The sequence below is a fragment of the Alligator sinensis genome, unplaced genomic scaffold (genome assembly GCF_000455745.1).
Source record: "Alligator sinensis unplaced genomic scaffold, ASM45574v1 scaffold350_1, whole genome shotgun sequence".
NCBI lineage: Eukaryota > Metazoa > Chordata > Crocodylia > Alligatoridae > Alligator > Alligator sinensis.
In genome coordinates, this window is record NW_005843047.1 from 174,323 (window position 1) to 189,091 (window position 14,769).

Sequence of the window (14,769 nt, forward strand, 5' to 3'; positions counted from 1 at the left end):
AGGTGTCTTATTTCGGGGTATATGGCATGCAAGAAAATTCAGTAAGATGGTTTGCAGGCTAGTCAGGCTCTTTAGCAATTCCTGTGGCTGCAAGAACAGAGCAGAAAAATATACCAACCTGGTGATCAAAGCTGACTCTTCGCATTTGTAAGGCACAGTCTGATTAGAGCAGTTTATACCCCACATAAGACCATAAGCATTGTGATTGTAGGTCAGCCAAAAGGTCTGTCTAGCTCCAAACAGTGGCAATTAAGAGATGCTATTCAGGAAGGGTATAGGAAACAGGGTATGAGTAGAGCAGGGGCAGGCAATTATTTTGGGTGGAGGGCCACTTACCCAGTTTTGGCAAGCTGTCGAGGGCCGCATGGGTAGCCCCACCCCTTGACAGGTGCTCCAACACCCGGTCACCATCTTCGGACCAATGTCCTAATGTCTTGGGACCAATGTCCCAGGGCCAGCACCGGTGGGGCCCAGAGCAGGGCGCAAGCTGGCAGGGGTCTGTGGAGCCAGGCTGAGCTGCACCAGCAGGGAGAGGGGGAAGCTGGCCCAGCTCCATAGAACCCCTGCCAGCTGGGACTCTGTGCTCCTGCCACCCTGCTCTGGGCCCCACCGGCATTGGCCCCAGGACACCGGTGTGGGCCCTGTGCTCCCACTGGCTCCCTGCCCGCTCACACCCAGTGACCTCCAGTGCCGCAGTACAGGCTGGGGACAGTGCACAGCCCCAACCCCCTGCTTACCAGCAGGGAAGAAGCTGGTGCTGACCGCGGGGAAAAGTGGCCTCTCGCCTGCTCCATGGCCGGCACTCCCCACTGCAGGTGCTTGCAGCCCACGTGGGGCTGTCCAGAGCAGGCACAGGCAGCCCCAGGCAGGCTGCAGGTGGCTGCAGTGTGGGGGCGCTGACCATGGGGTAGGCGAGAGGCCGCTTTTCCCCATGCTCAGCACCAGCTTGTAACCTGCCCCACTGCCAGCCTGCAAGTGGGGCCAGGTTACAAGGTGGTGATAAGCGCAGTAGGGTGGGGAAAGCAGCCCCTCCCTGCCCCATGCCTGGCACCCTGTGCTGCAGGTGCTCGCAGCCCGTATGGGGTTGCCCACGCAGGCTTGAAGCAGCTGCAGCGCAGGACACCAGGTGTGGGGCGGGGAGGGGCCGCTTCCCCCGCGCTCCTTCCCTGTCCGGGGTCCCCCCGCCCCCACTTACCTGTGCTTCCCACGCCAGGGCAGCCATGTGCTTCCAGCCCAGAAACCCCGGCTGAGACTTCTGGCTAGGGGGTGGGGCCGGGTGGCCCCACTGTTGTTGAAGCCCGCCGGGCTTCCCCTGGGTCCTACTGCCCTTGCTTCATGTCACTTTTGACAGGAACCAACGGCAGAGAAATATTAATTTTCTGCATTTTTTTAAGGGCCCCTTGGGCCGGATAGAATGGCCTCACAGGCCAGATCCCACCCACGGGCTGTATTTTGCCCACCCCTGGTGTAAAGTGATCCATCCGTGTCATATCCTTAGTGAAGAGATGTCCTGAACATCAGGTTATATCCTTCACTTTTGTGTTTAAGAGCCCCTGATGGATCATCCTCCATAAATTTGTCTAATACCTTTTTGTACCTGGTTATAGTCTTGGCTTCCACAACATCCTTTATGTGAATATTCAAGTGTTTATGTTTGTATTCAGGTGTGTATTAGATGTGCACAGGTGTATATCCATTAGGGCTGTGTGAAGCTTTGAGTGCTGATTCAATTCGGAGGAGATTCAGCCCAATTCAGTGGCCAACTCTCCAAATGCGAACCAAATCGGGGACCAATTAAAAGGTCCAACTTGATTCGAAGCTCTCAGAATCGATTCAGAAAAGATTCAGACAGCTTCGGTGATTCGGGCAGTCTCTGCCCACTGCAGCAGGGAGCTGAATCCAGTTTCCAAGCTAGTAAGTAGGGGGCAGGGTAGGGGGGCTGGAGGAGGGTAGAGGGGACCATGAGGGAACCCCTGCCAGGCCCCCTGACCCTCACCCGCTCCCCCAGTCCCCCCATGGCTGCCCCGCCCACCTCAGCTCCTGGTGCTTTAAAAACAGCCCGCTTCTGCTGGGCGGGGGGCGATCTCTACTGCCCCATGCTGCATGGGGGGCTCTGTCACGAGCCCCCCGACCACCCTGCTCTACCAGATCCCCATGGCTGCCCCGCCTGCCCCACCTCCAGCCCTTTAAGGAAAAAAAACAAAACAAAACCCCGAACTCACCAGCTCCTGCAGTGACCTCGGGCTTTCTGGGGGCTCATGCAGAGGGCAGTGCACAGGGCAGTGGGGGGCAGCAAGGATCACCCCCTCCGCCAGGCAGGAGCTGGTGAGTTGGAGCTTTTTTTGTTTTTCTTGAAGTGCCAGGAGCTGGGGTGGACAGGGCAGCCATGGGGGAGCTGAGACAGCATGGGGGGTTGCGGGGCTCATGGCAGAGCCCCCCATGCAGCATGGAGGCAGTAGGGGGCAGCGGGGATCGCCCCCCCTCCCCTCCCCCGCTGAACAGCAGCCAAAGAGTAGGGACTTTTTAAAAAAAGAGCCAGGAGCTGGGGTGGGCAGGGCAGCCATTGCCAGGGCTGGGGGAGCGGGCGGGGGATGGGGGCTGTGAGATTCTGAGATTCGGATGATTTGGCAGCAGCTGAATCTCTGAAACAGATTCAGCCAAATTGATTCAGGACAATGATTTGAATCACCAAATCAAATCACCATCTCCCAAATCAGCTGAATCCGAAGCGAATATTGGCTACTTCACACAGACCTAATATCTATCCTATCCTTCATGACCTCACAAGTCTTATGTGAAACAAACTTAACTTAAGATATATTTAGATTAGTTTGCATCTTTTCATTGTAATTTGCTACAACTGGTTTGCACTTATCAGAGCTGATATAATAGTTTAACATTTTTATAATTGTTAATGACTAAGTGCATTGAGTGTGGCTCTCTGAGATTTGTTACAGGTCATATTTTTGTGAATATTCAAATTATCTTGGGTTTTCATGAAAATATTCACAAATCCCCAGTGTTTCACAGTTTTTAATATGAATGGTTCTGCAAAAAACGTTTTTGGTTGTAAGTTATTTGCTCTTTGTTATTGATCATCCGCATTTTTAAAAAAGTACCTTGAAACCTGAGTAAAGCACAATAAAGTTAAAATGAACAATTTGCAAACAGCCCATTATCTAAAAATTAATCCAGAATTGCAATTCCCAAAATGTTTGGTCCAACAGATCATTGTTAGCCCATCAAATTTCTCACAGTTGCCATGCACCCTTATCAATGATCCACCTTCTAACTGAAAACATTTGAAAGGCACACTAAACTCAGACCAATCTGGAAATCACTTACCATGATCTTACCAGACCCTGCTGGTCCATGGCCCACAGTTTAGGAACCAATGAGAAATAACAAGACCATTTCATCAGTCTGAATGTTTTTTTGGTTTGTTTGGGTTGGGGGGGGGGGGGGGTCTTTTTTTTTTTAACCAAGAGCTATCTACATTTCAAACAAATATTATTTGTTGTGAATATTTATACCATTTCTAATATTTATGGGGAATAAACAATATATAAGTGGCATTATTCATGTCAGGTATGACGAATCTCCTAGAAAATCATTGTCGTAGTCAATGATAGAAATAAATCTCTTCACTGGTATGTAGCACCCCAACATGCAGAGTATAGTTTCAGTAACTGCAGGGATTGGGAATTGATTAAAATGGCTGAGACTCTGAAGAATTCATCAAGAGCTGACACATACAGTCCCTAAGTGCCAGAAAAAGGTGTTTGCCTAAATAAAAATTATTCAGAGTCAAAATCATCCCAAGTTAGAGAATTGGCAACACTGGATTATTTCAGCATTGTTTTTGTGAACATACATAATGCATTGAAGTGTGTGCCTGTCCTGTCCTTGAGAGCTACAGCTGCTGCAGAGTTGAAAATGGTAATTGATTGAATATATAAATGCAATTATTTCAGGCATTGTGTTTAGAGGTTGTAAGGGTTTTTTTTTAATTTATTCTAATTTTCCTTTCCTCTCTAGCTTTCTCTAGCAATGTGCAGCAGCAGCTGCTTGTCCTGATAGAGTGAGAGCAGAGTGGGGGGTGGGGGAGAGAGAAAGACTGTTAATGTTAATATCTTAAACATCTTTGTGAGGGTTTTTTTAGTTATACCAATCCCCTGGCTATCACTTGTTATTTCCTCTTTTGTGATGCCTCTAACTTTCTTCCTAAATCTTCTATACCCAAAACCTCCAACCCACTTCCTCCCCCTGATAAGAAAGCAGGACTTGGTGTCATTTTTCTATAATAAGTGTCTTTGTCTTAGCAGAGCCTGTAGAGTGCAGGGTCCCAGGCTTGAAAACTCTTCCCATTAGAAGGTTTTTGTGTAACTGGGGATGAATGCCTTCAACCTCCATAGAACCTTAGCTTTCAATTAAAAAAAAAACGCTTCTAACCTATATGTATGTAGATCACCTTATACATATGTAACCCAGTATCACACTATGCCAGGGCCTCTCTACAGTAGAAACATTTCCCTAATATAACTACACCAGTGGCAATATCTCTTGTAGGAATTTTGCAATAGTGTTAAAAGGGTTTGCATTGTTATAATCCATCAAACTTCTGGTATAGTGCACCTTCACAAAAGATGAATATGTATTTGTTTGTTTATTAGATGCATGTGCTACCCTTTTCAGAAGGCTCAGGGAAACTCACCATAAACACAAAATTATGGAAACAGAATAAAATATTAAAATAAGAAGATAAAAACCAAACAACACCCCAACCCTCTCCCCCAAAATTCAAGAGCAACCCAGCAACCCCAGGAGCCTTCCCAGCCCAACCTTACTTTTTACCCCACATTTACTTACTCCACAGTAGGTAGCAAACCTAAGCCATAGAGAAAGAAAAATAGACATGAACCAGCTCAGTGTCACTGTTCTGAGGAGAGCTCTGAGGAGCTAGTTGGTCGGGAGAAGGACCCAGAACCAAAAACTGAAGGGAGGAGCAGAGTGACAGAGACAACTTCCTTACAACTGAGTGAGGTGGAGAGAGTTTGGAGCCCTCACTCTTGTGGACAACAGGAGACTCTGGGTTTGCATGGGAAAATGAGAGAGAGAGAATTCTTTTCTGTCCATTTCAATAGCCAGATGGATCTGGGCTGGGTGGGATAGGATGGTTCAAATGTATTAACATTTCCCAATCATAGTCTCATTTCCTCAAGCGCATTGGGAGGTAGAATCTAAAAAGAATTATTATTGATTAATTACTAACAGCATCCCCAGAACCTGTCACATGATGCGTAAGACAAAGCAAAAGACATAGCTCTACCCCAACAGACTTGCATCATACCTAGACTACCTTTGCTAATAATATCTCATATGGTATAATAACCCCTTTCATTCTAAACAATCCAAAAGCCCTTTTCTACTACAAAATCCTTTCCCATAGTACTGACAGGAAGCCAACTCCAGGCACATAGCAACCCTACATGATGAAATAGGCTAAAGAAATATATTTTTTTATCTAGATTGTCACCAAGACCCCAGCCAAGACCATCTTGCAAAAAAACTCTTAATTTTTTTGTAAAAGACAGCATTTCCAATAGCACAGTGCCTCTTCAGGGACCCCTGCCATATTGAATTTTTTAAAACTGAGTCGTTCTTTTTATTGAGATTCATCCTTTGTAGGAGAATACAACTGCATCCAGTGGGAGGAGGGGAGAAGAGAAAGGAAGTAGGAAAGAAACAGGGAGGGAGAAAAGAGAAAAAGAGAACAAAAGGAGAAAAGAGAGAGAGGAAAGAGAACGGAGCAGGGTGGAGGCTAGGTTGCGTGGGTACGTAAGTGACTTATGAGCCCAATCTTTGCCTTGAACCGTCTGCTGCAGCAGAGACAGAAAAGCAGTGAGGACTGGGTACAAGAGGTTTTCGTTTTCCTGGCCACATGTTTCTTCTTTGCTTCTGCCATGCATTGCTGTTCGAAGGCCAGTGCTCCGTTCTGGATTGATGACCTCCAGGATGGACAGTTACAAGCGATTTACTCCCACAACTCCGGGTCAATGCTGAAACTCTTTAGGGACACCTTTAGAGAGTCCTTGTACTGCTTCTTTGGTGCGCTGCGAGAGTGTATTCCATTTAACAGTTCACTGTAGAAGATATTCTTTGGCAGGCAAGTGTCGGGCATTCTTGATAGGCGGCCGGCCCATCTTAGCTGTGCCAGTTTCAGTAGAGTGTGAATACTGGGGAGAGCTGATCTTTCGAGCACCATGGTGTCTGGAATCTTGTCCTGCCACTTGATCTTTAGTATCTTTCACAGGCAGCACTGGTGGAAGTGGTTTAGTTACTTGACATGGCGCTGGTAGATGGTCCAGGTTTCACAGGCATAAAAGAGGGTCAGCAGAATGATGGCTTTGGATACCTTCAGTTTTGTCTATATTCCAATGCCTCTGTGGTCTCAGCCCAACTTACAGAGTCTGCCAAAGGCCACGCTAGCTTTCACTAGCTTTCATTCTTTTTATTAGAAAATGTTTATAGTCCAACCCCCCTGCACAGATGCAGGATTTTCTCTTCCTGACCCATCCCAGACAGATGCCCAACCAGCCTCTTCTTCCACAACTTTCCCAGGCGGTAAGTTCCATTGGCCTACTGTTCTTGTAGTTAAGAAGCTTCTCCTGAGATTTAATTTAAGTTTGTTTTGCTGCAATTTAAATATGTTGCCTTATGTCCTGTCCTTTGTGGTAAGGCATTTTTTGTAACAAAGTTAAATACAAAATGTTCATTTTATTAAGATACTGGTGGGATATTGAGGCAATATTTACACAAAAAGAATGCCAGCTCCTAACCAACAGAGTATACCTTTTGTAATGCCTTTGGATTTCAACACTACAGCATTTCCTCTGGGGTTTATAATAAAACAACTTCTTGGCACAAAGTGTTAATACCCCACTAATTAAAGAAAATACTGTGAGACAGAATTTTGCTAGCACAAACTGTTTGCTTTAATGTATGTGCAGTAAGCCGGGAATTAACCACTCATCTGTAAAAACAAGGAAATCAGCTTGCTACTAAGTAGGGCTGTGCTGAACTTCTCTAATATTGCAAAGCCAGTGTAGAGCTCTAACAAAGCATGTTTGAACTTCTCCTGCTTTTCTAAAGCACTGAGTGGATTTATCTCCAAAAAAACCACAGAAAATTGAGCTTAATTTTATTTATAAACTGTTTGTTCCAGATAGTGTGTGTGTGTGTGGGAACAACAAGTGAAGGATTTAGAACTTCTCCCAAAGCCCACTGAAATCTGTGGAAATACTTCAGAAGCTGTGGATCATGGCTTCAGTGGCAGCTTTCACAGTTGGGTATTTATCATGGCTAAAACCACAAATAAAAATGGAAATAGAGCAGCTTCTGTTACACTGAAATTCTCTTTAAAACCCTGTATGTCTAATACATTTCTAAAATCAAGTATAATTGACGGTAGTAAAAAAAAAATTCTGATAACAGAATCCTTGTCTACACAAAGGCTCCCACTGGTATCTACCATGTCTTCCAGCTGCTAGTATTTTTCTACTCAGTGGGCTCATCCAGACAAGTGTGCATGTGCGCTTTGTGGTGCCTCAAACAGTTTTGAAGCACTGCAAAACACATGTGATGCATGAGAAAGGGTTCTCTGTGCTACATGCAGCATGGAGGCAAAATCAGATACCAAGAACTCCTGGTATTTAAAAAAAAAATGCAGCAAAAAAAGCACAGTGGTGAATGTGGCTGCAGCATGCACCACCCAAAACTGGAGCCTGGCTGGCTAGAGCCACACTCTGGCTGCCAGCCAGGCTCCAAGTGCCCAGATCACTGCTGTTGCAGCCCCAGGAGGCCCCCAGGACCCCCAGGAAGGCCCCCAAGGCCCCCAGGTAAGGCAGCTGGAGCCAGCCCAGGTGCTGGTCCCAGCCTCCCCTACCCGACCTGGGGCAATATGTTGTGCACCAGAGCACATATGTAGGGGCATGCCCAGGGGCAAATAACAGCAGCACAAATATGTGCTGCTGCTATTTGTCCTTGGGGAAACACACAATGAGGATGCATCCTGTGGACATGGCCACATGAGTGCAGACGTTTGTTTCCCCAGGGACAAGTAGCAGTGATTGTCCAGGGACAAGTAGCAGGGATACTTTGTGCCCCTGCTAGTTGTCCCCAGGGAATGCATATGCCATGCACCCTTTGGTGTATGGCAGGTTACCCTGGGTGGGGTAGGGGAGGCTGAGGCCAGCAACTGTGCTGGCCCCAACAGCCTTACCTGGGGTCTTGGGAACCTCAGATTGCTCCTACAGCTGGGAGCCTGGCCCACAGCAGAGCATGGCTTGGGCCAGCCAGGTTCCAGTTTTGGGCATTGTGCGCTACTGCCACGTGTGCTGCCCCACTTTTTTTCACTGTGACCCCAGGATCTTCTGCACTGCAAGGTAGCAGCATGAGGCATGCCTACATGTGCAGTGTGCGGCTCCACAGATGGGTCTGCAGTGCCACATACCACACATCCACGCTCATCTAGACACAGTCTGTGGGTGCATCTAAATGCGTGCTTTACCCTGGTGTTAACTAATTAGCTCTGCAGTAAAGTGTTACCACCTAAACATGCACCAGTATTAAGGCGCAGTAAATGAATTAACTCTGCCATAAGATAGTACGATCAGGGACAGTACTATCTTACAGTGGAGTAAGTAAGTGCGATGAAACATATGTGTAGACAGTGAAAGGGGCTGGCTAGGGCATGAGGGTGCTAAAGTACGGAGGCTGCTTGCTGCCTAGCCCCACAGCTTCACAGGTTCTGCACCCTTGTGCCCTAGCCAGCCCCTCCACTGCCCAACGCCACTACCTGGAGCCTGGGGCTGACCCCCTGAGCCTGCTGCCAGTCTGGGGCTGCTCCACTCCGCCTCAAAGTGCTGCTGTGCTGGGCGCACATGTAGACACTGCACTCTGGAACAGTTGACTCCGGCTCAGACAGCTCCGGTGTTTATTGTGTAGCATTAATTGAACATGTAGATGTACCCACTAAAATTTTCTTTCCTGTAAAATATACAAGTCTGGACACAGCAAAAAAAATTGTTCAATCAGTTCATTAAACAGTATAGTGCTCTTGTTTTGTTGAGCAACACTTTGGTTGTGATGTAACACAGATCCTCATAGTCTGTGAAGACCTAAGCACTTTACACAAAGGCAGAAAAGTTTACTCCAGTGCCCTGTCTCCTTTCTAATCAGCATGCCTAAAATTAGAGAAAGGTTCCAAACTATCCCTTCAGTCTGTGTTCCACCTCCCCGTATCCAAACTCAACGTCTGGTTCCAGGTCAGAACATCTGAGCTGAGGGTCATCTCTACCTAAACTTTTCTCCCTTTAGTTTGATTGAAAGCAATAATTTTCTTTATTTGTTGCCCTAAATTGTGATGTAATATTGCTGTGGACTGCTAAAACAGCTATGATTATTTCATGGGGGAGGACAGAACTGCTAAACATCCAGAGGGGTCCAGGGGTCTTTCATCCAAAGGGGTCCAGTACTAATAAGTAGTCATACATCTTAGTAAGCTTTGTGAAGGCCATTATCTTTGTAAAAATCTTCTTTTCCCCTCCGTTTCTTCTGTAATATAGAAATAGTGTGATGTGATCAACTATACAGAGCAGTTCAATTTTAATTATTGGACAGCCTAAACCTTTTACAGATCCATTTTCACTTCATTAGGAATCCAAGTGGAGGAATGCAATGAACCAGAGTTAATTTACCCATTAAATTATTTTTACACTTTGTTTAGGTTCAAACTAGGGGCTGGTGCATTAAAAAGCTACACTAACCTCAGGGCTGTGGATTTCAAAAGCTGTAGTTTGGATATTAGTCAATGGAACGAGTGATCAAATGACCATATAATATATATTGATTCTAAGGGGAAGGCTGTATTACAACTTTCACACTGCTGCCTGCTAATTAGATTTTATTTCCCCATTTACAGAGGCTTAGTTCGTTGTCTTACAAATCTCGAGAGGAAGACCCGTCTCTTACAGAAGATGAAGTAGGTTTCTTGCATGAAATGTAATAACTAAGCAGACAAATATTTTTGTAGACTGAGATCAGCATAAACTCTGCATGATTAATCAAGGTCTGGAAAAGGTGAAAATTGTCTATACAGGAAATAAAACTATTTTTTTCTTGTATGCAGTTTGTAATGCTGCAGACATAAAATCTGGTGCATTTAACAATGGGATGTTGCATTTTGTTTTGTAATAGCTACACATGGGGGCTTACTACCTTATAAAATATTACTGCCATTAAATAATACAGGATCTTCATAAAGTCCTGATGCACTTTTAAACTTTAACTTAGATTGTTAACAAGGACTTTATGAAGACCCTGTATGAGGCTCTAACAGTCTAATTTTTTAACCTGAACTCATGGATTTTCAATGGCTTTTAATCAGGTGTTCCACCTACATGACCTCTACAGTGTTTGGGGGAGTGTAAAATAAATTTAAAACACAATAAAAGCATTTGGAATATAAGGCCACGTACACTCAGGTTTGCCAAGCAAACAAGTCAAAAGAATCAAAACAGGGAAGGGAAAGTTGTAAGGAGAAAAAATGAGACTGATGATAGTCATCTACAATGACTCCTGTAAAATACTAGCATGCCCTTTAAACACAAAATCATATACAAACTTTACAGCCCTCCACAGTCTCATATATACTGTTAAGAGACATAGACAGGCATATTGCCCTTGCACTGGGTTTATTCAGTTTAATCTTGATGATGGCTGTGGCACTTTAGGAAGCATATCAGCAGAAAAAGCTTGTGTCTGAACATTTTATTGTCTGCAAGAAATAAAAAGTGGAAGTGCCACCACCTGGAATGTGACACACCTGTTAGTCAATAAAAATATATAATAAAAGAATACAAGAGATTATTAATGGAACTATTTTTCCAGCCCATGGGAATAGCAAGTATACCTGCACCACTGATTGTTTTTCCATGATAATAGCTATTTGCCAACTACCTCTGATTCTGAATTCATCTAATCCAAATCCAAATCCTAAATGGCCTGTGAAGGACCCAAAATGTAACAGAAAAGGGTTGTTGCCATTAGGCAGGAGGATGTCATAAGAATTCTCGCAGCCTATAGAGCCTATAGTGGAGCGGAGGCACAAAGCCAAATGTATGCATGAAATGCTCCAGTGGCTATTCTACATGACTCCACTTCCTAGCTACAGAAACTATGTTTCTTTATGCCTTCCCCATGCACCTGTTGGAAGACACCAGCTGTATCCACAACTCTGAACTGATTTCTAGGATTTGGCTCTAGTGAACTGAATTATTCCCTTTGATACTGATTTCACTGAATCCTTTATTGCCCTTGCTTGAAGTTCATTATTTCTATAGTTTTTCAAGAATCTTTACTTTTGTCAACTACAAGAGGGAACTGACTAAAGTAACCATGGATGTTCAGACCCTACAGAGATATGCTGAAAAGGGTTCACTTTTTCACTAATGCAGTAAAACTGACTGTGCAGTCCCTACTCATGTATCAAACCCCACTGGAGTAAAATGAATAGGTTCTGTGAACCAGGCCTTGTACTAGGTTTAGTTTTGTTTCATATGATTTCATATGAGTGAATTTACTCCCCCATTTTTAAGGTTCTTTTTAAATCCCTTATAGTACTCAAACCAATGCTATTATGGTATAAGCCTGTATGCCTGAATGGGAAAGGAATCGTTATATTATAAAGCCAAAAACACAGAACAAATTAAGTCTTTCCCATGGCATTCCAGAAGGTGAAACTGGTTTTCTTGATATCAGCAAAAGCTTTGAGAATCTTGAAGTAGCTCCAAGATTAGAGCCATGTTCAGCAGCTATTTTTTACTGTATGCCTAATTTATTTATAACAGTGCTTCCACCTCAGATTCCTTGAATTTACCTATAGGTGGCTTCAAAAAATCTAGGGTGAAAAATAAAACCAATTCAAATTTAAATGCATGCTCATATAAAAACCAAACAAACCTAAAACTTACTCAGTAAGAAAATACAGAACCTACAGTTTCTTCTTTATGTTTAATAAAAATAGTATTTGTGTTTCAGTTTCTTCATAAGAGCTGCTTGAAGTCGAGGATTATGTTGCTGGCACTTCACATAATACATAGTACATAGCACACTCATCCTTGGCAGCTCCTACAGTACATGGACTCCCAAAAGGCCAGACTGTGTATTTGTAGCAAATTTATGAAGCAAGAAAACCCTGTGACAATTTGAAAATTTGAAACCGCCAATTTCTTAACATACATTTCTAACAAGAAAAAAACCCTACAAATAATAAAGTACCTATGCTGCTTGGGATTACCTAAAGAAGCCCTAAACTACCTAAAATAGAAGTAGGGACACCAAAGGATACCAAGTCCTTTCTAAATTTATAAAATTTATTTTTCTTTTAAAAAAGGATTGTAAATGTATGCCACAGAAACATACGTTTTTCAAAGGCTGTTTTAAAAACAGATAGAGGACAGTGAAAGAGCAGTTCCATGTGATGCTTAGACATTCAATTTTTGTCTTTGTTCCATAGATTTCAGCAATGTACTCTTCTGTGAACAAGCCAGGACAGTCCATGAGGGTACTGGATTCCACTTACACTAGTATTCAAGAAGTTGCACCTCCAAGGTCACCATCTATCTCCAGTGGACTCTATGCTAGTGTAAAAGACTTTGAAAATACCCTAAATATTACCACTGTGCCTCACTCAGCGGACCAACCAAATGGGGAGCCAGAGCCTGACTATGAAGCTATCCACTCAATCAGCCAGGAGGAAGATAGGACCTTATCAGTGCCTACCACCAGCCAAACTGCTCTCTCAGGAGAGAGCGACTATGAGAGTATAGGAGACTTGCAGCAAAACAGAGATATGGCTAGACTTTAGGTCCCTTGCAGCAAAATTATATGACATTTATCTTATCAACAGGAGTATTCAAAAGAATATGTGAAAAAAGAAAAGGAATATTTCTCTTTATGAAGAATAAAGTCAAGGTATTAGTGCAGAACAAAGGTTAAAGAAGCAATGGATGTTTCATCTGGGATGCAATATCTATTCACTTGTTCTTTGTGGTGGATTGAAGCTTGCTAGAAAGATTACATCAATTCAGAATTGAGATCAAAAGGACTTAGGCTTCTTTATTGTTAGTTTCAGGACAGCCAGTATTTGGGAAAGAGGGCCACATTTGTCACTATCAATGGATCACTTGCCAAAAACACTGCCATTAAACAAAGCCAAGGCTTCATTTTTAAATATTTGTGTTATTTGCTTCAAAATATTTCTCAAGGATCATTTTACTTAAGGTTCAGCCTTCCCTTTTATGAGCAAATCAGAGTTAATCTTAGCTCCATGCTTCAACCTGGTCGTTCTTTGTGAGGGCAAGAGAAAATTTTTAATCTTTGTATCATCTGAGGAGCTCTATATTTCAGCAGATTAGAACTGTGAGCACTTGCATTCAAATGTGATCTGAGGCGAAGACAGAATATTCTGTTCTGTTTTCAGTACTGCTGTGGTGTGAACAAAGGTACTTCAGTTCACAAGTGACCTATTCCAAAAGTACTTGAATTCATTTTGTAGACTCCTCTTTCTTTTTCAAGTCAAGTGTTTTAGAACTTGACTGTCAGTATTTAAAATATGGACTGGTGTTTGTAGACTTGGTTTTTTTAATTATCTTTAGGCATATTGCTTTAAAATGGTAGCCTTAACATTTTTAATACGTAGGCTGTCACATTCACACACAGTATTTGGACAGTTGTCTCATTGCATCTGAAGGAAAGGCTGTGCAAAAGAGTGTTCTGATTCACGTGTCCACTCTGCATTTACAGTGAAGAAATCTGATTTTTTTTCTTCGAGAAATCTGCTTTCCCATGTTGTTCATTTCAAATTTAGCTAGATCAAAATGTAAAAATGTATTTTTCCTTGTAAGACTTTATTGGGTCGGTGTAGTGTGGCAGGGTAATATTTTCCGTTTTATGCACAGTTTCTAATGCATTTTCCATGGTCAAGATTATTGTATATTAACTTGCTATTTTATGCAACAAAAGAAATTATCCTGTCTTTAAAAAAAACAACAAAACTATATGTTAGTTCTAGTAGAAGCACAGGAATGAATACTTCAGTAGTTTTTATTTCAAGTCTTAGCAGGTACATTGAGCGTACCTTGCATCTCTTTAAAATCAAGATCATTCAGTTTGCATGAAGACCACTTTGTCAAAGGACAAAGAGAATACAAAAATAGTCTATGGTTGTCGTCATTCTTTTGAAAACCAAAGGTGGGAATAAAATAGCAAGGAAGGCAAATCACTTGGGATATGATAACAACTGACCATTTTGACAAGCAGTTTGAAAATCATCACTCCAAAGAAGTCACGAGTATTTTGTTATTAATAAAAACAAGGGATACTGCTTAGAGAGATTAAATGGGCTGGTATTGGGCTGGTTCTTTTCTTTTGCTTCAGCACAGCATGATAACCACTTCAGAGCACAGAAAGATACAATGTATTTAGAATGTGTGGGTGTGCAAGTGCATGCATATTCACAGTGCATGCAATATGTAACTCATTTATGCACCTATTTATGTATACTGCGTGCATGTGTGCGTGTGTGGATAAAAGTATACATTAAGAAGTTGCATAACTTGGCACCAAATATAAATCTCCTCCCCAAATTCCATGATATTGTTTGAGGCTTTCTCTTATTCATTTAGGATATAATATATAAAAGCAGGA

General features: G+C 43.1%; 1 protein-coding gene across 10 annotated transcripts in view; it reads left to right on the forward strand.

Moving 5' to 3' along the window:
* PAG1 (phosphoprotein membrane anchor with glycosphingolipid microdomains 1) overlaps positions 1-14,716 on the forward strand; it is a 186,628-nt gene extending 171,912 nt beyond the window's left edge. For all 10 annotated transcript variants that reach the window (XM_014526437.2, XM_025193422.1, XM_025193426.1 and 7 more), the window contains 2 exons: positions 9,983-10,042; positions 12,578-14,716. In XM_014526437.2, coding sequence (XP_014381923.1) covers positions 9,983-10,042; positions 12,578-12,928 — 411 coding nt within the window. In that variant the 3' untranslated portion in view covers positions 12,929-14,716. The remainder of the gene's footprint in view (positions 1-9,982; positions 10,043-12,577) is intronic.
* The last annotated feature ends 53 nt before the right edge of the window (positions 14,717-14,769 follow it).